The sequence below is a fragment of the Chinchilla lanigera genome, unplaced genomic scaffold (genome assembly GCF_000276665.1).
Source record: "Chinchilla lanigera isolate Chin_1 unplaced genomic scaffold, ChiLan1.0 scaffold00104, whole genome shotgun sequence".
NCBI classification, from domain to species: Eukaryota; Metazoa; Chordata; class Mammalia; order Rodentia; family Chinchillidae; genus Chinchilla; species Chinchilla lanigera.
The window spans coordinates 5,448,259-5,473,619 of record NW_004955505.1 but is presented as its reverse complement, the minus strand read 5'-3'; the positions used below and the strand labels follow the sequence as shown (position 1 = coordinate 5,473,619).

At 45.1% G+C, this 25,361-nt stretch overlaps 2 protein-coding genes across 2 annotated transcripts in view; one reads left to right on the top strand and one right to left on the bottom strand.

The window, feature by feature from the left end:
• Positions 1-17,618, top strand: part of LOC102030100 — a 47,418-nt gene extending 29,800 nt beyond the window's left edge. The window contains 3 exon segments of the mRNA XM_013505923.1: positions 14,877-15,962; positions 16,311-16,432; positions 17,285-17,618. Of these exon segments, the coding sequence (XP_013361377.1) occupies positions 14,877-15,962; positions 16,311-16,432; positions 17,285-17,618 (1,542 nt within the window).
• A 1,216-nt stretch (positions 17,619-18,834) lies between these two features.
• The window catches only part of Tmtc1 (transmembrane and tetratricopeptide repeat containing 1), a 253,886-nt gene continuing 247,359 nt past the window's right edge, over positions 18,835-25,361 (bottom strand). The window contains exon 22 of the mRNA XM_013505922.1: positions 18,835-24,643. Coding sequence (XP_013361376.1) covers positions 24,503-24,643 — 141 coding nt within the window. The 3' untranslated portion in view covers positions 18,835-24,502. The remainder of the gene's footprint in view (positions 24,644-25,361) is intronic.

The following is a 25,361-nucleotide window of genomic DNA, read 5'->3' as shown; positions in this document are numbered from 1 at the left end:
ACTTTGTCATGTTCTCATGAAATTTTCTTTATATTTCTGTATGTTTCTATTCACTCTTACTGTCTTCTGTCCATAAAAACAGTTGCATCTATCCAATCCAAACAAAATGCTTCTCTTAACCCTACTGCCTAACAAGCACCCCCCCCATCTTCCTCACCTTACACAGTGCGAGTCCATTCTTTCTATAGTGTTACATCTGGAGCAGCTCTCAAAGTTCCTTAGAAGGAAGGATGGTGAGAGGATGGAGAAAGAAAGATAAGAGACAGAAAGCTGAGGCCAGGTGGAGCCTTCTCTGCTGATGGGAGGAAAGGAAACTGGTCAGCCACCGTAGGGGTGTTTATTTATACATTTGACAAAGTTACCGGCAAGTAACACAGCCATGCCTAGCAACAAATGGCTTGTCTTGTCTTGGGTTTGGTGTTCTCTGGACAGAAGGAGCTTGATCATATGGGTTGCCTCAGGTGGTCTTTGTTCTTGGATGGCCTTGCCTCATCCTTTACATGTGTGATCAATTTCAGCCTCAGCCACTCCCTACACAATAGTTCAGCCAAAAGCCCTAAAGTCATTCACAATGGATGCTCTATTTCTCTCTCTTTCTGTCTCTCTCAAAACCCAGTCTTTCAACTCATCACCAAGCCTGTGACTCTCTCACTTCTTACCACTTTTATTGCTACAAATCTATGCAAAACTACCAGCATCTCTCACCTGAGCTACTGCAGTAACTAGTCTTCCAGCTTTTGATCTCTGTCCATAGTCTATTTTCAAGACAATAACCAAAATGATCCTTTTAAAGTATGTCAGATCATGTTCCTCTGTGCCCCAAGCCCTCCAAAGGCGCTCCATCACAAAGTAAAATCCAGACTTCTTTTTATGTCCTGGAAAGTTAAAGTGGTCTTGCCAGGACCCCCTCACTCAGTTCTAGCTCTCTGGTTTTGTTGCTGTACCAAAAATATGCCCAGGGGCCTGGGGATTTAGCTCAGCGGCAAAGCTCCTGCCTGGCAAGCGGAAGGTCGTGAGTTCGGTTCCCGGTACCGGAGAAAAACCAAAAACAAACAAACAAACCAAAAATATGCCCATTTTATTCTTGCCTCACACACCATTCCTGCTGCCTAGAGTGTGTCTTTCCTAAATGACCATATATTTTTTTCCCCCACATTAGCTAGATTTTCATTTCAAGTTCATTTTTATAGTGAGGTCTTCTCTAACTACTCCACCACTGCATACCCTGGCACTCTCTGTCACATTTTTAATCTTCTGTGAGGCATTTATCACCTCCTATTACATCTTAGATTTTAATTACCCCATTACCACCTTTTAACTTGTCCCACAAAGGCAAGCATTTTGATGTGTTATCTCAGCACCTGACTCAATGTCTGATGCATCCTATGGTTCCAAGAACAGTTTGCTGATTAATGGGATATAGAAACCTCTGTAATCACTTAGGGCATTATAAACACAGCGTCTGCTCCTACTATTTGGTGGAAGTTTTTCAGTTCTCAATTTTTGAATTCCCACACATGATAGTACTTTATCTGAACTCCTCTGACTTCTGCAATATCTGATACTCATTGATATCCCACTTGGTGCTGAAACTTTTTTATAGAGATCTCTGTACTATTTGTCGAGTCACCAAGTTTGAGGGTAAATAAGCCATTATTTGTAGGTCTCTTGCCCAATATACCAATGGTTTGCTCAGACACCCACGTACCAAGGATATTCATTAGTTTGTGAGGCAGGCCAGTCTCAGAAATCTATCAAATTAGAAACAAGGTAACACTAGAATGAAATCTACCTTCTCCTAACTTCCACCCAGTAACCCTTGTTTTAAGCTCGGCAAGTAATCAACACAAGTCCAGTCTACTTCTCGAGTAGTTTCTCAGGTAAATCAGCACAGCTCCTTTCTCTTTCCAGTTTTCCTGGTATCACAGCTATGCATAGTTCCTTCAGCAGTGCCTTTCCAAGCAGTGTTTTAAATTTCTGTCTTTGGAGCAGCTGAGCCTGTGCTGAGCCTGCACAAGGCCCTCTGATCAACCTGCAGAGCATGCACATGTGTGCTCACAGATATAGTCATCCTAGTCACTGTCCTGCGGTTGTTCTAGTTTATCAATGTCCTATCTAAAGACAGTACCTAGAAGTCCTCTACTTTTGAGACTAATAAAGCAGGACTCTCACTCTTATTCTACATACTTACCACAAGTTTGACTCAGAAAAAGTCAGCTCAGACCTTTGAGTCTTTTAAATATGGGCTGCAACTAAGGCACATTTTCCTCTTCCTATGTTTGAAATTCTTATATTTATTTTAGATGAATTTAAAAGCTTGTAATCGATCATTTTCAGCTTCATCTGCCTGTGGCATATGAATTCAAGATCCTCCTCAGTGAAGTCTCTCCATCCTCTTTGTCCTCACCATTGACTGCTACTCAGCTCTCATTATCCTACTTGCAGGCTGCACTGGGAGCCCCTAACACACAGCCGTGATCTTCCCCACCTGCCTGACGTTGCTTACACATAGTTCCTTTTGCTTGTGATGACCTCATCCCTTGTTTCTGTCTGTAGAAATCAGCTCTTTGTTCCAATGCCACCTTTCACCCCAAGCATCCCTCCCCTAACACTTCCCTCAACGACTCCCCATGTGCACCCTTGTGAACCACCCCTGGGAATCAATCTCCAGCCTGCACGCTACCAACACACTGGAGTAATGCAGATCATAAAGCTTATTTCATAATTTTTATAGTGATTGTTGTCAAGCCTTGTCTTCTTACCAGATTATAAACTCACAGAACTGTCATCTATCTTTGTATGCCCTTTAAAGGTCAATACGATTTTTTAAATGAATTCAGGTCACTTAAGAACATAAAATATTTGCACAAAGTCTAAAGCTTAAAAATATCTTTAGTCATGTAGAGGATAGGTATGTAGAAAAATGTAGATAATTTTGAAAATTATAGAGCATGAACTATTTTCTACCCTGTAGATGATATTTAAAATATTACTGTGATTTATAGCAACCAGTATAATATGACTAATCATTAAACTCCCACTGCAGTCTTGTAACCAGATGCCCGGAACACTACTTACCTGAACACATCAACTCAGGCAAGCTGTAGGCTTAAATTATTACTTGGGTTAATGGCTTCTATTAATTAGTCTCAGAAATACCAGCTAGCAAATATTGGCCACTCAAAAATATCAAGTGAAACATATTGTTTTATATTAATCTGCTAGAGAAGATACTGCAAAAATTGTCAAAATATTTTCTCTTAAATTGCCTGATTTTGTGTGTGTTTGTGGGGGACCCAGGCATCACTCCTAAAGAGGACACATACCAGTTATGAGAATGGTCACTCTCTTTGGAACAGGGATGCTGACTCTTCCCATCTTCTGCGGATATTACCATCCCCTGAGGTTTATAAGCTTAGAAAAACATGGGAACAAAGTTGTTTATTTGCTCCATTTTTAGATATTTCAAAATGCTAGTGATATCACCCTGAAGCTACACAATTTATATTTATATTTGTGGGAATGTATATTGTCTTAGAGGCTGTGATCTAGACACTGGATTTGCAAATATTCTAAGAAAATTTCTGAGATATAATATTCTTTTTTAGATGGAATTCTCCATCTGTAACATTTATTTAACTTTCGCAAACCGTAAGTCACAATGAGGTGGTCTTATTTATAGTATAAGGGACTAATGTGGTCTCTTCCCATATCATCCACAGATACACAACTTTTAGGAAGAGCATGGTGAGTCTCCACCACTGACTCAGATTTTAGATGCTAATATCAGTATTCCTTCGTTCATTTATTACAGCACTGAGGATTAAACACAGGTAGAGCTTCTGGCCTGGGCTACCTCCCCAGCCCTTTTTAAATTTTGAACCAGGGTCTTGCTCAGTCACTAGGATTGTTTGAACTTGTGATCCTCCTGCCACAGCCTCCTGGAGTGCTGAGATTATAGGCATCTACCACCACACCAGGCTTCAGTGTCAAATTTTAAATAGTGGAAACTCTATGTGTGAATGCAGCCCACGCACTGAAAATTTAAATTAAAAAGCTGAAATAAAATCCAATTATGACTGTGCTATAATGCTTGATGTTCTTTCCTCTGTGACTTCTCCCAACTTCACTTCCCAGCTGGATAATTAGAGCTACATGCTCTGTCCTCTCCTCTCTCCTCCACCCACGCCATCAACAGAGCTCAAGCCCCTGTTATGGGCTTTGGACTCAGTTCTGAGAGGGGTGGGCCCCAAACAAATGTACAAAGAGTTAATACTTTCCCAACAATGAAACATCAACTTACATAAAAGTTTTTTACAAAAAGACATTGAGAAGATTAAATATTACAATTTCTGCCTGAATCATCACAGAAGGGATCTGTTCGGAGATGGTGATCTATCAAAATCTTTTTAAAAGACTAAACAACTACATCAATTCAATGCAGATGTTAATTTGATGCCTTGTTAGGGTGTTTTTAAATATGAAGGATTTAATTAATCGGATCTGTAACAATTAAGAAAACTTCATTGAACTCTATTTCTGAAGCATAGCCATAACCTGCAGAGCATGCACATGCGTGCTCACAGATATAGTCATCCTAGTCACTGTCCTGTCCTAGTCACCGGAGGACAGTGATAAACTAGACATTGTTCTAGTTTATCAATGTCTATGTTTATGGGGGGAAGGTATTAGAGAAGAAGAAATAGAAAATAGGCAAAGAAATGAGAACCTTAGAAAGATGGTCTTAAGGAAGTATATTTAGATAAATTATCTCATACTCATGTGTACTTGACTGTGGAGTTAACTATGATTGCCTGTTGCTTTCACTGTCCTTTAAAATACTATTGCTGTGAGCAACCTTGGGTCTGGGTTAGTTAACCTCTTTGACCTTCTCTTCTGGGTGGCTAAAATGGAATACAGTTGCCACGAGGAGAGGAGGGACCCCAGCACAGCTGGAACAAACAGAGGAGCCAGCCTGGATGAGAAACCCCAGCCTGCAGCAACCCGAGTCCTCAGCTAGGTGGCTGTCCTTGCATAAAGACAGGTGCAGGAATACAGTGATCCACTGCTCTGGGCCCAGGCCTTCGAAAAACTGGGTTCCTGGGAGGGGCTCTGGGGATGAAGAGGGAGTCAGGTGGGGCCAAAAGATCAAGATGCAATATGGCTGTGACCCATATGTACCGGTACCCCACAGTGAGCATATTTATGATGCATCCAAGCATAACGAGGAGAAAGACTTTTAAACATTGGGCTCTTACACTAAAGTAGTCATTCCTAGAAGCTGTGCTCGCTAGTCCCACCTCACTGCTACCTCTGGCCTCCCAGACCTCAGCTCAGCACTCGCAGCAATTTGGGCTTCTCTGCACCTTCTATACTAACCAGTACCTTTTCTTCTTCCCACGTAGGCAGTTCCCAGAGGACAAGCTTGGCATCCCAGACCCACATTCTCTTAATCCAGATTCTAGGGCTGCCAGACAAAATCAAGTCTGTAAAGCTTTCCTCATTTCCCCAAATGCCAAGGCAAACTAACCAGGCTGATGGAAGAAACCAGAGAGGACAGATTTGTTTTTAGTGTTCCTAAATAGTGTTGATGGAAAAAAATCAACTAAGCAAAAGAAGAAAGAATCCTCTGATGAGTTTATTTTCAAGAGTTGTTTTTTTAATCTCTTATGTACAAAAAGATACAGCTCATGAAAACTGTATGCCAAGATTCAGTTTGAATTAAATTAACAGGTATCATGCTCATCATTTCTAAGATACAAGCTTATGAACTTCAGACTAAGGATTTAGTCAGGTATGTTCTTGGTTTTGTGCTAAAGTTTAGTATGGATTCTAGTGTGTATTCTATCACATTCCCACAGAGTAATTACTCTTGAAAAAGCATAATCAACTTTTAACTTGGAATGAAATGAAAAAGAAAGAATTCACTCACATGTGACAATGTTTTGAGTGACAAAATCCATCAACTCAAACACCTCAGAAAAAATGCCAGCCAGTGACCTCTTATCACTATTTCTTAGAGAAGTCTTTAGTACAACTAGATAGCCAGGAAGTTATCCCAGCTAGAATCCAGATTTCCACCAAGTCTTCTACAAACCAGTGGTCCTCCAGTCTCCTTTCCAGAGTACAGAAAGAAAGAATATTGGAAAATATTCACAAGGTAGACTATTTTGTCAGTCCCACAAACATCAGCACTCATCTCAAGAAGCAGCAGAGTTCACTGGTTACTTTAAACCTTTTGTTCATGTTCTCGTTTCCTCATCCGTTTCAAGGCACAATCTTTTCACCCAGGTGTGGTATCCTTACACGTACTGGCTGCAATTAGGCTAATTCTCAATTTCTCTCCTTTCCCTACTTTGTTTTGAAACTACCATGCACCACACTCTAAAGACAATAAAGGAGGAGAAGGAGGAGCGGCCAACATTACAGCTGGATGCTCCTACTGCAGCTTGTCACTTGGCATCCCTGCCTTTTACACAAGGTTTGATTTGATGGTGAAAAGAACCAGAAATCTCCAGGGAAGATTAATTAGTGGGAAAAAGATAAAAGTATCACTCATAATCAGTAAAATCATTTACGCTTATAATTTTGCCTTGGGCATACTACAAAGACCCGGAGAAAGTGTTCTGCAGTTCCTGAGGCCTCTTACTCTGACATCTTGCCCATCCGCTGGCTATGCCAAGAATCCTGGCTTTATCATACCAGTGGAGAAGATGGGGCACTGAACAAGGACCAAAGTCTTAAGATTCAGGGAGAGACAAATGATGCTCAGTGTGTCTGGAAAAGCGAGATATGTGTGATTTTATGGCTTTTACATGTTTATAAATGTAATGGTGATACTGAGGAGGAAAACTTTGGTTAAGTCTGGAAACTTAGGAAAATGCAAAAGGAGGAAAAACTTAACCCACTATTCTGCACACCACTGTGAAGTGTGACTTATCAGCACTTTAGGTGTGTGCCACTGTTAAGGGCATTTTTTACTGAATAGTTATTGGGCACCAACAGGTGACACATACTCTTCTAGGCCTCAATGGATGAACAGGACAAACCCCTCCGTTCTGGTGGAGTGCATGAGCGCATGTGTATGTACTGTGTGGAAGAGATAGTAACAGTAAATATAGTAAGGTATTCACTGTTTAATGCCTGCTCTGGGAGGATCACGCTGAGGGGGAGCCCTGCGGTTATCTGAGTGGAAGGCATTTAATGATGAGCAGGTTGGCAAGCCTGAGAATGGATCATACCATGTGTGTATGGAAAAGAGCGAGTGGAAAGGCCAGCAAGCCTGGAGCAGCTTAAGCAAAAGGTATTTTAGCAAAAGTTGAACAAATTAGAGTTTAGATGTAGGACTAGGTGAAAGAGATATTAGATGATAACAAACCTTAATTTTACTGAGTGCTGTGAAGCCCTTTTGAAGTATTTCAAACAGAGTGACATAATCTAACTTACATGTTAAAATTATTATTCTGGCAGCTGGGTTAATATAAGGTATGTGAAAGAATCTTCTTGAGACAATTTATGAGATCATTAAAGCTAACCCAGGCATGGTGGTGCGTACCTGTAATCCCAGCTACTGCAGAGGACCCTGGGTTTACTCTCGGTATTGAAAAAATTAACTCAGGCACCATCAGATGATGGTGCGGCCTGGAACAAGACACCAAGAATGAAACTGGTGAGGCAGAAGCCACAGGATTTTCTGATGCATTAGATACAAGAATCAAGGATGAAAGAAGAAACAAGAAAGTTTTTAGCTTAAACACCTAGAAGGATGGAGCTATTAAGATGAAGGTAGCTATGCATGGGAAGACATATTTAGGGTATAATTAGGATTTTTCTGCTGTGGATGAACTTGGGATTAAACCCAGGGCCTCATGTCTGCTAGGTAAAGGGTCAGCCACAAAGACTACTACATCCCTGACCCTGTTAAAGTTTTGAGACAGGATCTCAATAAATTGCCCAAGCTGGGCTTGAATCTGCAATCCTCTTGCCTCAGTCTCCTGAGAAGCTAGGATTATAGGTATGTACCACCTTTCCCAGAAGGATTCCGTTTTATGTGTATTAAATTTGAGATGTTGGTTTGCCACCTGGGTAGATGACCAGCAGACAGTTGGCTATATGAGTCCCAGTAATTCTAGGGATATATGATACAAAGAAACCTTGGCTAGATATATAAAACTTAGAGTAGTTTTCAAGTAGATGGTGTTTAAACCCTTGATCTTGGATGAGCTCACTAAGGAAATGAGCACAGATTAAGATGAGATCCAGGGCTGAAATCTGGGAACTTCAGTGTATCAGTCAGTGTTTTACTAGAGAAACCGATACAACACAGATATATAAATATATAAGAAATGACATGATTGGCTTATGATGGTCAGCCACAGAGTTGGATGAGAAAGTGTGCAAAGGGTGTCTGCATGCTGGAGGCTGAAGGGCTCAGTCCAAGATCTGGAGCTCACTGTGGTGTCCCATGCAAGTCTGGATCAGGATGCCAATGTTTCTGTTAGGAAAGGCTGATGAGTCCACACTGCAGTGCTGAAGAGCCTACACCAGAAGGCTGAAGGATCCAAGGTGAAAGCCAAAGAGTCTGCACCAGAAGCCAGGAGATGACATCCAAGCTGAAGGTGAAGACTGGAGCTCCTCCAGCCTTCCTCATTTCCCCTTTACACCATTCAGGTGATGAGCTGCCTTAGAGTGGGTCCTCTATACCCTAGGGTGTAGAATTGCTGAGTTGATTTAGTTAAGCTTCTAAACTTCTTAAGTTGACACAATCAGTCAACCATTACACCCAGCAACAAGACAAAAGAGGTGAAGTCATCACTGAAAAATAAGAAAGGGCATAAAGAGGTAAGGAGGAAAACTGAAGGACTCTTGGAATTTAAGTGAAGAAAATAGTTCCAGGAAGAGAATGTGAATAACTCTGATTTTAAAAAAAACTATTGAGAAAGCTGAGATTTAAGAATTTACCTTTGAATTTAGCAACAGAGACTTCATTGGTGACCACACGGAGGGCAAATTTGGTGGAGTGGTAGGAGTGAAGTTCTCAGCTTGGGTGCTTACAGATGTTTCCAACCCATTATATCCAGTTATGAACACCAAGAAGAAACCAATGCATTTCACACAGATGGCTCCTCTGATCATTTTTCTATTAAAAACGAAGTGACAATTTCCCCAGAGTATGTTGTGCTACATTGAGTTAGTCTTGAGAGTGTATCTTCTCTACCTTTTGACGTTCATTATTGCTGTTGAGAAGTCAGCTGCCAGTCCAGCTGTCTTCCCTTTGCACTAATCTGCATGTTTCCTTCTAGAGTCTTTGGAAATCCATCATTTTAGTTCCTACATTTCAGCACAAAGTGTCTAGATATAATTATTTTAATATAAGAGTTACTAGATCTTCTAAAACACACAAAGATTTGTGTTTCATGAATTATGATTGACCCTCAGCTATTTTTCTTTAGTAGCAGCCTGTCTTCTGCATTACCCATATTCTTTCTAAAGTTCACACTGGGTGCATACTGTACCCTTTAGTCTATCTTCTGTATCTTTTATCCTACATCTAATTTAATCTGATGGATAATTCCTCTACTGAGGTTCTTTTTCAATTATATTCTTCTATCTTCATTTTTATTGGCTTTTCAAATCCTCCCTCCCATCTAATAGTTTATTTTTAAAGTCTTCAATCACTTTTGACACAGTTTTAGGTCTTTGAACATAAGTAAAGTATGCTAGCATTATATACAGGACCTCCTTTTGGTACCTGATTTCTTCAAAGGTTTGATTCTGGTTGTTAAGGCTTCTAACTTTGTCTTGGGTGGCAGATTTCTCTCCATGCTTGTGTGCTCACATTCACTGAAATTTTATAGGGAACTAGGATTTAAGGTTCATTTCTTCAGAGGTTTTATTTTTGCTTCTGCCAGAAGCCCTGATTACTCACCTAGAACTACTTTAAAATAAAATCTTGGGAATTTGGGGAACACAAGTAAAGTCAGTTCCAGCATCAAGCTGAGAGAGCATCTGCCCCGAATTACAGATTCTTCTGAGCACTCTCTATCCACAGTTAGGGTTCGTAGCTTCTTTGTTTTCCCACTTGATGTGGCAGCTGCTCCCAGCTTCTCCTGTCTGTCAGAACATTGCCCTTCAGACCCTCTAAGTCTTCTGTAATTCTCTGCATAGCTCACCTCTAGGATCTAAAGGTCCATCAGGTTCCTCAAGGGCAGTGGCCATTCAGGGCTGCCCAGCTCCTTCGGATTCGTGCTTTGTCACAAAAACTTCCTTTCTTGCATTAAAAAGGGAGGGGTTTTTATGTATTTTTCTGGGCCATTTACATTACCTGTGGTAAGAATGGGATGGATATCTGTTTCACAGTAATGACAGGGGAAAAACTATGTCTCTGAAAATGTTTTCAAATGCCCCAAATTGGGTAGAGTTAAATACAGATAAATGGTGCAATAGAAGAATAGTAGCTCAGATTTTTAAATGCCAGTTGTTAAGGTAAACATATGCAATTTGTGGCTGGAACTCACTGCTCTATAGCACTTCTAACTTTTTAAAGGTTCAAGAAAAAAAGACTATTTTTAAAAAGAAACAAAGCCTAGTTATTGTTACTAGATACATAAAAAGTTAACCGTAATAAGCCATTCTTGCCGTTGCACCTTTGAATTTAAATTTCCCTACTTACCGAACTTGACTCCGTGTTTTAGGCACAGCAGTCTACTATCATAACTCTTACCACCACGCTGCTGAATCCAGGATAAATAACAATTTCTGGGAGAAAAATGTTCTGCTCTTGCTTTCCTTCCAGAAAGAGGTTAAACTCCATGCAGTCACAGTCACATTCTGCAGTTGCATTCTTAAATGCAAAAAAATTTCAATAAGTAGTTGTTTCCCTCAGGAAATACTGCTTGGTTTTATGTGTTTAAGTGAGAGTGATTAATAAGTCTTTAAAGATTCCAAGTCTTTAAAAAGGCATTCCTTTATTGTTGGTCACTGCCGGTTACCCCAATTCCCTACTTTTGGATCTATATAGCAAATTATGGTTTCAGTGACAGGATGTGTGTGTTCTGTCAACTCTTTCCTATCATCAATCCCCTGCATATTCTCCATGTTGCCTCCTTTCCTTCTTTTGTATGCAAACCAGTCTATGCAGCTGTACCATTTTTAACAAGATATAAAACTGCTTCTTAGAACTGTCCCACCTTTCTTATTAGTACCTTCTTTTAATCTAGTCAGTTATTTGCTACTGGTGCAGTATTTTCCCCTTCCATCGGCTTAAACTCGGTTTATTGAAACTTCGGACCATCTGTTTAACTTTTCTTTCCCCTGTACTGGGGACTGAACCCAGGGCGGTCAGGCTCAACCCAGGCATGACTTTCCCAGCAAACATGATATTTCAGCAAATTGCCACCCCTGAAAACATGCTGCCGTTGGCAAACAACGGGAAATTGCAAGCGGGTCATGTTGTCCCTAGACAAGCAGATCAGGATGTCATGAAGAAGAGCTAAGACAGAACTTGAGACCTCTGCAGCATCAGAACACCTGATAATAGGATCCCTTTCCCAGGTCCTATAAAAAGCCCTGCATCTCATTGTTCAGGGTGACGATCTCCTTGTCCTCAGTCTGCCTGCAGCCAGATACAAGAAACCTTGTGCCACACCATCTTATCCAAGCCTGCTTGGGTGGTCTCGGACTTGTGCCACTCATTGCAAAGGCCTTCAACTTAAACTGTATCTCCAGCTCATTTTTATTTTATTTTATTTTATTTTCTATTTTGAAACAGGGTCTCACTAAGTTGCTAAATTGCCCAGGTTGGGCTCAAACTTGTGATCCTCCTGTCTCAGCCTCCCAGAATGCTGGGATTTCAGGCATGTGCTATCACACCCAGCTTTGATGTTAATACTTTTTTAGAATGATTCACAACTGCCTCTACCCAAGTACTAAGTCCATAAATTAGAGGGGACCACTGGGGGCATCTCTGTGTAGTAGAGCAGGAAACAGGTTTCCAGAATTAAGGAATACTGTGAATAGATAGACCAGGTGGCCAAGTTAAGAATGTGTCTGAAGCTGGACAGGGATTCAAAGTCCCAGCCTAGGCTCAGCAACTTAGTGAGAACTTATCTCAAAATAAAAAACCAAGGAAAGCCAGGGTGTGCTTTGGTGCTAAGGGCCTGGGTTTAGTCCCCAGTGCTATTAAGAGGGTGAGGTGCTCTAAGAGAAGCCTTTCCTGGTACTTAGGGTATGTGGGGAGCCACAGCAGACTGCTTCAAAGGTTGGGGTGTCTGTAGACACACTAGGACAGGACCTGCTGTCTAGCACAGGCACACAGCAGGGTCCTCTTATGTAAGCAGGACTTAGCACAGACAACCACACATTTGCCATGGTTATGCCAGTAGGCAGGAATATAATACTGATAATGGTCAACATACAGGCTGAACAATAAAGACATTTGCTATTGTTGCTGATGTCGGCTCCACACACTTTCCTTTCCCTGGGGCTCTCACCCGAGAAAATAGCCCTTCAGTCCCCTGACCTTGACAAGTGGCATAGTCGGCAGGATGAGGTGAGTGTCCCCTCCTTGGCATCTCTGTAAACAGCACCTGATGGTGAGGGAGACCCCAAGGAGTTTGCTAAGGTGCATCCCCCAGCCTCACCCCGACTACCTGTAGTCACCTTTTTGGTGGCTTGGAAGGCCCCTGAGGACTGGAAAGTGGCCCTTCTGACATGTTAAGGGCCTTAGGTATGATTGATATGCACATCCCTCCCCCCACTGTGAGCCCGCCAGGTGGGTTGGTTGGCTGTTCTTTATTCTGCTGTGTGAAGCAGGAGGCAGATAGGCCAGCTGCAAGGCCCAAGGTCGACCTGGAGCAATGCCTGGCTGCTGCAGAAGCCATGTTGTGAGGCACAGGAAGTGCCGCCTCCTCCGGAAGCATCTCCAGAAGTGCAAGTCCTAATTCCGGGAGAACCTCCGGAAAGTCCCCTGGTATTGCATGTAACGCCTGCTATTCCCCAGAAGGTGGAGGCACAGGAGGCCCATGCTTTTTGCTGCGGTGCCTTGGCTCCATAAGAAACTGGGACATGTAGAGTCAATACTATGCAAGCTGCAACAGAGTGATGACACCTGGATTCAGCTCCTACTGAGTCAAATCCTGCAGTAAAGGCATGACTATAGTGTACCCATTTGGCCCACTGGAGGAGGATGGTGCCCAGACATTGGCAGGATACCACAAGCACCTCACCCTCTGCAACAATGGCAGGTGGACTATATTGACCCTTGCCTCTCTCACGGGGACATAGATATGTTCTGACCACTGTGGATACAGCCATGGGTGTCGGCTTTGCCTACCCTGTTTCCTCTGCTAAACAAGCCATACCATTAAGACATTACAGTGGCTGACTACTGAGTATGGGATGCCAGTAGGAATAGCATCTGGCAGGAGAACTCACTTTACAGGCTCCAGTTACAACAGTGCGCCAGAGACAATGATGTCACATTGCATCAACTGCAGGCCCCTGGTACAATTGAGAGGTACAGTGGGCTTCTGAAAAGCAAACTGGCCTGTTTGGCTCCAAAGTTTGCTGGGTGAGTGTGAGTCTTACCCCAGGTGGTTCAGTTGCTCAATGACCAGCCCCGACCTACAGTGACAGCCTATCGGATCACCTTCTGAAAGCACAGCAGGTCCCTCTGATATTCAACCCACAGAGCAGAGTCCTAAGGTGATGAAAGGGTCCTTAATACTTCCAGCATTGGAACCTATGCAGTCAGGAGTCGGTTATCAATGGACTTGGGACTGGCCTACAGAACCCCTAGTGGGGCATTGGGAGTTCCTCTTGGAGCCCTGGGGAGAAGGACTAAGACATGCAATGGAAGTATAGCCCTGGATTTCACATACCCCTACGGAGTGTACTCTCCACCTGATACTGGAGCCACCATTGTGAAAGGAAGTGATGTCATGGTGCTTGACCATCCTCTGGAGTGAAGGACCTGACCCTGACTCTCTTACCCCTGGTAGCAAGAGGAAACCGTACACTGGACAGGACTCTATACCTGGGGATTCCCACCTATTAAGGGCAATATGAGACCCATCATCACAGATACACCCCACAACAGGGACACTGTGTTTCACAAATGAGAAAGGTGGTTTTGCAAAACCACATGGCCCTTGATTTGCTGACCTCAGTGCAGGGAGGGACTCGTGCCCTCTTGCATGTGGAATGTTGCATTTACAGTCCTGCCCACCAGACACAGATAATAAGATGCCTTGCAGAAAATGGGTGTGGAGGTATCTGCCATCCAGGCCTCGCAGCAGGACCTGCTCACTCAATGGTGGGAATCCTTGGGGTCCACCTGGTGCTGTGGTGGCAGTGGGATTGGGGGTGCTTTGCTGTTCCCTTTACTGTTGTGGTCTGTGTGAGGGGTCAGGTCTATGGGCTGCTCATAAGAAGCAATGTTTCCCCAATCTTTGAGAGGGTGGGATTTAAGGAGCCACAGCAGATTGCTCCAAACACAAGGTTGTCTGTGGACACACAAGGACATGACCTGGATGTCTAGTGCAGGCACACAGCAGGGTCTACTTATATAAGCAGGACTTAGCATAGACAACTAGGCATGTGCCACGGTTATGCCAGTATACAGGAAAGTATCAGCTGAACAGTAAAGGCGCTGCTGCTGCTGCTGCTGCTGCTGCGGCTGCTGCTACTGCTGCTGCTGCTGCTGAGGTGAGTTTCCTGTGCTCTCTTTTCCTGGGGATCTTCAGCCCCAGTCCCACAGTGACTCGCCCTTCCCAGCCTGAAGCCCCAGCCCTGCCTGATGGGGTGAAATCCTCCACCTGCTGCGACAGGCTGCTTGCGGCTGTGACGGCCCATCTTGGCTCAGGCTTCCTCCACAGAAGCTCCCTTGCCTAATTTTAGGGAGACCTGCCCCCAAAGAAAGAAAGGGACACGGCTATTGTCCCTCTCCTTCAGAAGTCCTTGAAATCAACCCATCCACTGAACAGCCTGACATTTCCAGCATAGACTGGCCAGGCAGAGAGTCCTCAGGGAGCAAATTGTTGGGGGACAGGGAGCTGGGGTCAGGGGACCACCCAGCCACCAGTCTTGGTATTTTCACCGGAGCGGCCCACCTCTTCTCACTGAGGCGTGAAGGCTGTTACTACACCTGCTGCACCTGTGTACCAACCGCTGCCCTTCTTCAACTAAGAATCCCAAGCTCCCTGCTCCATAGCCAGCTCCGTGCCTTCAAACGACAGCACGTCCTGTGTCCTGTGTGCCCTGTGTCCTGTGTGCCCTGTGTCCTGTGCGGGAGCAAGTGCCTGCAGGCACTCGGGGCCGCCTGGCCAAGATTTCCAGGTCGGCTTCTCAGGCCGGCTGAGTGGTTCCGCTCCCCGCTCAGGGGCTCGCAGGCCCTACCCCTTGACGCATTCCTGAGGACTGCAGGGGCCCGCAGGCCTGCCGCTGCCCAGACCCCACCGCCCTTGCAGCCCGGGCTGCCTCTGGAAAAGCAGAGCGGGGTCTTGGGCCTGGACAGCGGTGACCTGAGGGCAGCTGCGCAGTACAGGGTGTGGGCTGTGGGAAGGTGCTGGGGACCCAGGCCAGCCCTGGGGAGGGATGTGGCCTCTGCTGCTGCTCGGAGAGGACCCCTCAGGGCAAGCTGGTGCAGATGCAGCCAGCCACAGCTCACCGGGGGACTGTCAGGGAGGAGCAGCTGGCCTTCCCCGCAGCCCTGCTGCCCAGGCTCGCTGTGTCTAGGCCCAGGGCAGAGCAGGGCCAGAACAAGTGGCCAGCAGCACCCCTCCCTCTGGGGTGGCTCCAGCATCCCATCCCTGCCCCTCACCAGGCCTTATGGGTACAGCACAGGGCTGAAGAGCTGCCTGGCCCAGAGCCAAGTCCTAGCCTGTTCGGTCCTGACCAGGGAATGCAATCCAGCCCTGGGACCACTGAGCCTGTCACAGACCCACTTTGGGAAAGCCAAGGAGGTTCTGTAGGGTGTAAGAGAGTCCTGCCTGGCAGGCTGTGTGCTGGGCATACCTGTGGTCACAGTTACTTGGGAGGCTGAGGCGGGAGGATTGAAAGTTTGGGATTAGCCTGACCAATTGAAGGAGACTTTGTTTTAAGAAATTTTCTCAAAGGAGAGGGGCTGGGGACATAGCTCTGTGGAAGAATGGCCCTGGATCCACTCCGTGCAGGATGTGGTAAAAAACTTAACCTGAGAGGAGTGAAGCCAGAGTTTGAAAGGGATTTCTACTTTGTCAGAAAATGAGGGCAAGGCTGAGCAGATATTCTGGATCCCTCAGCTCCCCTCTACTTTCACTTCTGTGTCAAAGTGTAACAAGAGCGCCCAGAGACTGGTGTGGGGGCGACAGCCAAAAGGTGCACAGACGGACGAGGGCAGAAGGCGGTCGGTGTTGGGGGCGCAGGTGAGCAATAAGCCGGAGAACCGGCGAGGGTGCTGACCCCTAGCTGCACGAGAGAGCAGACACTTCTGTTGCAAGACCTGGACCGTGAGTGACATCCGGACCGGAAACAGCCATCAGCCTCCTTGTCCTACAGACCTAAAGGGCTTTCTGTGATTTTATGTCCCATATCCCTCACCACTGAAAAGTTCCAGGGACCGCTGTCCCATATGGTGGACATTAGCCATAGGTGGCTATTTAAATTAGTTACATTTAAATAAAACTAGGTTTAAAGAAGATTTAGTGTTGCATTTGAAGCGCTGAGTCATCACCTGGGGCTAGCATGTTGAACAGAGCATACAAGAGGTGCTCGAAAGATGTGATAAATGTTTAAATTAAAAATAAACTTGTTACGGGTAAAGACACAGCACCAAGAAGGATGGGTGTGTTCCAAGCAAGGGGAGTATTCTGAGGGGCATTAATGGCAATGTGTCTTTTACTGTAATAAATTATGTTATTTAAACGTTCAGTATATGTTTTGATCATCCCTCACTGGCTAGTTTATAGCAAATTCTGTCACACACATTACAGGGTGTCCTTGCCCACGCTGTTCACCGGATGTGGCGCCTTGCCACTTCCGGCTCTTCCTCACAGTCAGTAGGAGCGTGAAAGGGAAATGTTTAGAATTGATGCAGGACATCAAGGCTGCTGGGTAAGTACTCATGAAATAAGACTTCTTAACTGTTTCAGAGAGTGGCAAGAAGGCTGGAACAGGGTGTTCAAAGTAAGGGGGCATGTTTTGCTGAGTATTAATGGTGACATCTTTTACTAGAATAAAAAACAATAACAACAAAAAAAACAAAACCATGGGCATTCACCGTATTTTTTGATCATGCCTTGTACAGAGAACTTCCATCGTCACGGAAATTTCCCTTAGATGGCACTGCTGTTGAGTGGCACACGAGTATTCCTCCACGTGATCGAGCGGGTGACTGGCTCCGGTTTTCAAGCCTGAGGCCCAGAGCACACCGTGCTGGGAGAGCCCAGGAAGGCCCCAAGCTCCTGGAAAATCAAGCGCTGGGCTTCCGGGCTGAGTCCCGTCAGGAAGTCTGCCGGGCGCTGGCTGCCTGCCAAGAGGCCTCCAGTCACCTCACTCTCCCTGAACCACCGCTCTCACCCCAGCTTCCTTGCCTTCCAGTGGGTGCTCAGAGCCCCCAGGAGACTCAAAGTCCTTTCTGACTGGGCAAGAGTTCAGGTGGAAACCAACCAAATGCCTTTATTACATGAAACGGAAAGCACCAGGGTGTAGCTCAGGGGCATAGCCCTTGCCTAGCAAGTGTGAGGCCCCGGGTTCCAGCGCAAGCCCTGGAACAAAACAAGTAAAAAGGGAAGACGGGGAGGGGAGCAGGCATCTGTGTTGTGCAGGAAGAGCTGGGCTCCATGTTCAAGTCTGCGGTCACTGTGCCCAGCCTTGCCGCAGGCTCACAGGCCCTGGCCCCTCTTCAGCACGTGTGCAGGCAGCTTTGGGCACGCTCCTAGTTTCTGTCGCCCTCAGCAGTTGAGCACTGTCAGAATCTGCAGGCTCAGTCAAGCACAGCCTGGTCCCTATGTAGAGGATCCATCCCTCACAGACTTAGTAAGTAACGCCTCTCATGAAAGGGGAAAGTTCCACTGAGTAAAAACTATATGCGTAAGAACAGCCAGGCCATCCATTCATTCCAGGTTCAAATCTGCTGTTTGCCATGAGCAGTCTGGGTGACACTGACGCACTGCAGTGAAAGAAGCCTTTTTCTTTTTAAATTAACTTTCTCAGGGAGCAGAGTGACCTGGACCATCCCAGAGTGGCTTGTGACACAGGCAACGTCTACCTTTAGTTTAGACACAGCATCACTAGAGTAGGGCGATCTGCTGTTCAGTTTGGCTATGAAGTGCAGAAAGCAATGTGGCAGCTAGAGATGGAGAGAAGGATTTTCCCCAGATAGTTTTGATCGCCACCTGTCTGTTGTTGTTTTATCAATCTTCTTTTGGTGCTGGAGGGTAAAGCCGGGCTCTATATCCCCAGCCTGTTTAGGGTTTTCAGGTAGAACTGACAGCAGACCGTACAAAGGTTGAGCAACAAAGCTCTTAAGAGGCAAAATCCAGAGGTGAGGCAGAGGACAGGACAGCTGGGCGTGGGGACGCTGCAGACGGGGGATACCGAGGGCGCCTCTGTTTCCTGACTTTCCTTAGCTTTGCGAAGACGTGAAGGCATGGGCTAGTGAGAGAGGGTGGGGATGTGCAGGGACGGGTCCCGACTGCCAGCGTTCACTGAGGGCGCAAGGGCGGCCAGGAGGCACACACGGCAAGGACGGAGGGACCGAGGGACGGAGGCCGCCTCTCCCCTTTTCCAAGTACGCACCTGCTGGTGACACGGATGCAAGTGAATACCAATCACGGAACAGACTGAAGCCAGCGATACTCTTAAAATCATATTTTATATAAAATAGACATTTACATAAATTTTACTTTGGAAAGACCTAGGCAAAGTACACATAATCATGGGAGGAACACTTTATGGGACACAAATTTCTCACTGGAACAGCAAAGTCATGAGAGCGCACAGTTACATACAATGGTTCCGACAGCAACTAAGAGCGCTGTGAACAAGGGTGATGACGATTCACTTCCTTTCCCCCTGCCAACGAGAGGGCCGGCCCTACGGGAGTCACAGCAAACCCAATCGTTTCCACGTTACCAAAGCAAGAGGCGGCTTCTACAGACCTTTTCAGTCCTTAAGAGGAAGGACTCTCTTTTCCCCCACTAAAGTAACCAAATCGATAAGAATTTCCAAATGCACAGACTACAGAATAAAAGCAATCATATCTACCACGGGAAAGCACTTGGGCAGTGCAGCAATCGCAAGGTTGCCTCTGAGTTCTGTCACAGTGATCCTCTTGAGGATCAGTTAAACAAAGAGCAGCACCTCACCGGTCCCCTCCTCCGTGCAGAGCACTGTTCACCCGGAGGTCAAGCCCCTCTGCGGAGGCTCATAGAGCTGAGCGGGACCCGGAAGCCACCCAGTGCTCTGAGGGACTGGACTGAGACACCGGCAGCTCTCTGGGGGCAGAGCTAGATGTCTTGATTCTTGGACTAGGGTCCCACCCTCGTATCAACAAGATGAACGATCCCCACAGGACAGTACATAGACCGACATCTACCACACACGACACAAGCAGACAGTGGGTGCACACAAACAATGGGAAGAAGGTCCTGGATCTCTGCAGGTTGACACCTCTTCACCAATGGGAATTACTGGTGAGCAAAACTCCCAAACTGATAATGACCATGTATTGTGATGGGTGCTGATTCTATGAGTTACAGCCCTAAGGGTTTTAATTGAAAAGACCCTTGGTAAAAAAAAAAAAAAAGGGGAACATCTTGGTATGAACTGGTTGGTTGCTATGAGTACCTTACAATTTTACTTAATTATTTTACTTCTTCAGAACAAAGAGCTTATACAAAAATACTGAGGGAAATGCTGTTTTGGGAACTATTCAAAGTATTTTTATTTTGTATCTGAAGCATTAAGACTGACCATAAAAACTTGTACTATTTCCCTATAGTTTCTTGGTACACTAAACTTTCTTTCACTTGCAGCCTAAATGCAAGATCTGACAATATACTCTTCTTAGGTGTTAGAAAAAGTTGCCATTTAGGTAGTCATGCTTGGCTGTATGTGGGAGCTACCCACTTACCATCAAATCAAAGTGAATGCAGTTTGTAAACAGGCTGGGTGGGACCACCTCTAAATTCTTGCTGTGAATGCCATTACTAATGCCCTCTAGACTTCCAAGAGGTGAGGCCGCCATAAATCAAGGCAAATGTTTCTGTTTGTGTATTTCTCTCTTCCCAAACTGATTCTAGTAAGTACAGTTAAGAAATAACTGACAGGGCTGGAGGTGTAGCTCACAGTCGAGCTTGTGTTCACCCCCCTTAGGAGGTGCAAGCTTCCATCCTAGCACTACAAGGAAAAGAAAAAGGAAGGATGCAAGGAAGGACAGAAAGGAAGGAAAGAAAAGAAATGCTTAACCAAAGCTCACATGTATGTGTTAGACAGAAAGACACCAGCGTAGCTATGAACGCTATGCCATGGACAACTTCTCTAATTCATAAAAATGTCAGTTTTAAATACTGGGCCCTGTGTCTAGTGTGTGAATGGCAGGGCAATGCCTCTCCATCAGCAAAACTAAGAATTCTGTGCGGAAATGTAAGGCCAGTTTAGAGTCAGTCTGGTTACAGCAAGTGCAAAATCACCCCCTAGCCACTGGCGTGTCAATCACAGAATGATAGCCTTAAGCCAACCCATCGTGCTGGAAATCACTTTTTCCAAGTCTTTGGCTCATTTGAGTCTACTAGTTAAAAGAACAAACTTCAAAAGATTGTAAACAACTCTTCCGTAATAATCATAAATTGCCATGAAAGCGGCCAGCCCTGCAATGAAACTGTCACTGGGACAGCCAGGAAGCTGGGATTTTGAAAGTCTCCATGGGTGTTTCCAAAGCTCGAGAGCCACTGTGTGTGACAGATCTCCTTATCAGCCTCACGCAGCTCTGCCACCAGGGCAACCCAGAACATCTAACAGAGAGACTAGGAAACAACAGCTTTGCTGTTAATTCTCCCTCAGATTAGAGTTCCTGCGGGTCAGTCTGGATGTTCTCACTGGGTCTGGCTGAAAGCAGCTGCCCAAGTACTGGGGAATTCTGTACCAAACTCAGTACTGTCTATGACGTATTTCAAAAGCTTATGCTAAGGATTCTGAAGTGCTTCAGGGAGTTGGAATTAAAGTGCTTATAATCCTCCTTGCTTTATTTTTATTTTTTTTTGGTACCTGGAATTGAACTCAGGACCTTGTGCTTGCCAGGTAGGCGCTTATGCTGCTGAGCTACATCCCCAGCAATAATCCTCCTGGTTTTGTGACAGGCTTCACGGTAAACAGCCTGCCAGGACTACATCATCTCCATATTTCCTAAAGGAAAATTTTTATTTCCCTCCAAGGGATCTGTATCTTTGGTTTCATTCATCTGTGTTACAGCACTGAATCAAGTTTGGTGAGTATCATTAATAAATCAAAAACATCTGAGTCATTTGAAATTTTTGAATAAAAAATAGATGAAATACACTGCTAAAGCCATTTTCATGTGTCAAAGGACATACACTGCCACGTATGATCACTACCAGATGAGAATGGGTGGGACACAGGACGTAAGGTCAGCGCAGACAGGCTGGGAGGAGGTGGAGGCAATCTGCATGAACTTGACCTGGAGCAGAGGAAAACACCGCCACTCACAGTAACGTCACAAAGGACACTGAGCGTCAAATTAAGGGTTCAGCCAGGACCGAGGGACTCCTCCGTCCACCTTCCTTCAAACCCACAACGTCTTACAGAATCCCAGGATGTAACACAAAGTGAAACTGAGGCCCTTATCTCAGCATTATTCAGAATTCAGGCAGAGCACGGCACCTAGGGAGGGAGGGAGGCCCAGACAGCAGGATGTGGAGGCCACACAGACGGCGCAGAGGGCCCACCGCGAGGCCAGCCCCGCGCCCGCACTTCAGACACAGGCGTCTGCCAGGGCACAATGGGCCGTCCGTGCCCAGCCAGGGCGCTCTGCTTTTCTTTCTATAAGGATGAACTGCACTGATTATTTCACATTACAAGGACCAAATAAAAAGGTACAAGATACACTTAACGCTTTTCAAAAGTGGAATGGGATTTATTTCGTTATAGGCACCATTTCAGCTGAGAAAACTATTTCACTGGGTTCATTTCTGTGAAGGATAAAAATATCTGACCCAACGAACCATGTTCCTTTTAAAACAGTGCTTACTTTTAACGTTCAAGGAGATGCTGGTGTGTGCTGGCAGACGCAGAGGAGAGACAGACAGCGGGATGACAGACAGACACAAAGAGGGAGAACGAATGAAGGGGGTGGGGGGCAGAAACCTCAAGGCAAGCTGAAAAAGGCTCCTGCAAATCACGTGACTCTTCCCCTCAGAAATGTTTAGGCCGTAATCGCCATTTTGATTACCCACCGAGTACACACTGCGCACCTCAGCGGCACTACAAATAAGGCATAATTACGTCACAATTTGAGGCTCGATCTCTTCCATTAATTTCCAAAGCAGGAGTTTTGGTTACAGACTATTGTGAAAAGCTGTGACAGAAGTCATAGATAATGAATGTTTGAAGCAAGGGGTTTTAAATTTAGGGGAAGGGGGTTACTTGACAATAAATACTATATTGCATTTTTTGGTTTTGGCCATAGAATTGTAATTTGAGAGAGAAGCAAGTATGACTTTGGACAAATTAAGGTCTATAACACTGGAAGACTTAGGTCATTGGAGTAATAATATGTACGCTACTGGATTACTAATGCAGAGAACCAACAGATACATGCTACCTCAAATTCTGCCATCATTTGTACTTAAAACATTCCCCCCGCCATTCTTTCCCAAAAGTTTTCTTCCCTTTAACAAGAGTAACACGGAGGAGAACATTCCTGACACGGGTGAGGGGAAATTTTCCCCGAGCTGACCAGCAGGGGGAGCCCGTGCGCCCTCAGGCGACACACTGCCTTCCCAGGCGGTTGTTTTTAATGACCAGGACCAAGTCACAACCAGGCGCTCCAATGTCTTCGCTTCCAAAACACACTGCCACCTAAACACCGAAGGCTGATCCCGAATTCTGTTAACTTTAGCGGTGAATAATCAGTACAATGTTTTTAGGGACTGTTCAAGTTGAACCGTTTTGTAACTTAGACTTGTATTTTACATACTTAGTTTTGGAAGCTGCTATTAAAACCATTATGTACAGAGAAAAAAAGTATGTATATATTAAATATTTTATAAGTTATGAAATAAATAACCTAAAAATAGATGTCAAATTGTGAGTTTAACTTTGCCTTCCTTATCCTTTAAATACAAATGTATATATTTAAAATTACGAATTTAGACTTCTTCCTCAGATTTTTATAGTATTCTCCAGGAAATCTCCAAAATTATAAATACAGGACAAATGCCAGGTCTCAACCACTTGTTTTAAGTACACAATTCTCACTAAGCCTAGGAAGACAAATAAATAGAGCTCTTTCCCTCTAGTTATAGTCTGTGAAGATTTTGTTATATATTGTAGATTCCTCAATGTTTAAATATATTTTCAAAAAAATAATAAATTCATGATGCCTAAACATTAATATAATAAAGTAGGACATTTCTTAGTTAATATCTTTAATATTTTCTATGTAGAATATACTATTTTTCTCCACCAAAATAACAATATATTTGAAGGTGGGAACGTTTCTGAATTTAAATGCACTTTTGAAATCTTAGAGTAGAACCACTACTCTAGTAATATTTGTAACAAAACTTATGATTTGAAACATTAGGGGCATCAAGCTCCTTGCTTTTCCTGCAGGGATGAAGATACCCATGTACAACTCCAGAAGATTCCCTTTCACTGTATGAGGCACTGGGAAGACGTGCACCAGCGCAGAATTTCATTTATTCCTCAAAAGGTCTCCGGTAGCATCCTTAGGGAGACATTAGATAAAGCTCATTCAACAATAGCCCTTTTTCTCATATATTCTGTGTGGTTGTACAAAAGCTATTAGATACCTATTTCTGGTTCAGGAGAATTAACTGGGCCTCCACTTGGTACACCTTCCCCAGGGGCTCACCTAGAGGATTTATCCTCTTTGAAATAGCTCATCCCACAAAGAACAGATGCATTTCAATACCTTTGCATTACTGGGACATAAAAGTCTAATGAAGAAATGGCATTAGGTCTCCAGGAGGCAAAAGCACAGAAATGTCATCGAGGGAAACGGGGAGTCAGACTGAACGAGAATCTGTAAAATCTGCAGTTGCTGTCTTCTGCCCTCTCGGAACGTCCTGCCTTGCCGTTTTTCGTCTTTCACAGCAATGCCAGTCCCTCGGCAAGGGCAGACGGCCCGGGATGTGCGCCCCGAACTCGCTGTGAGAGGAGGCCTCACACGCTGTGCTCTGTGGATGCAGCAGCCGGGCCTCCATCACCCCGTCTCTTCCGGAGCCACCAGCACTGTCCTACGGGACTGGGCCGGACAGTGCTATGTCTGATCCTTCTCTCGAACTTCCTGCAGTCGCTTCTCGAGGCGATCCAATTTGGCGAGGTTCTCCTTCAGCAGCTTGCTGTCTGGGACCAGCTGCAAGGCTCTCTTGTAATAAGCCCTCGCGGACACGTAGTTTCCCTGTGGGGAAGGAGAGGGAACAATTATGCTCGGATCCATCACAACTCTGAGAGGAGGGGCTGAGGAACTGGCCCTGTGCCGCTCACAGTAACGTTCGCACAAGGACACCTTGTCTGGGTGCGCAGCTCCGTCCTGTCTGCCGGAGCTTCGGAGAACTCATCTGCCTTCAGTACCAGACCAGACAGGGCATGCGAAGGATGACAGAAGTGAGCTAATGAGGAGGGAGACTGTCAGGAGACCAGCTTTTCCTAGTGCTCCCACGGGGCTGGCAGGGTCCTCTCCCACCAAATGGAGCCACGTCTGGGAGGCGGGTGTGTTTTGAAAAGAGTCGCGGTGTCCACTAGATCTTCAACTCTAGTTAGTTACTCTAATCTTCAACTTAAAACTTAACAGCAGCTTCTGTCTATATAATGAAAACGGTGATGGAATTGTGATGCAAGCTTTATATAATGAAAATCTGATAAAAATATGGGATCCCATTTATGTGTTACTCAGGCGTGCGGCCACATGTACCAGCAGGACACTCGCAGAGCAGGAAGCTGTCACTGCGGCCTGCTAAGCACTGTGACCCCATGCTCTGCTGGCGCTCCTCCGTTTCATCTGAGTTCCTAACGAGTGTGTGCCTGGTCCCACACACTCTGGAAAACAGGTCACAACTCGTACCTTTCCCCAGCCCCTTTCCTGATCGGAAATGAATTATTTAAGTCCTCTATTGATT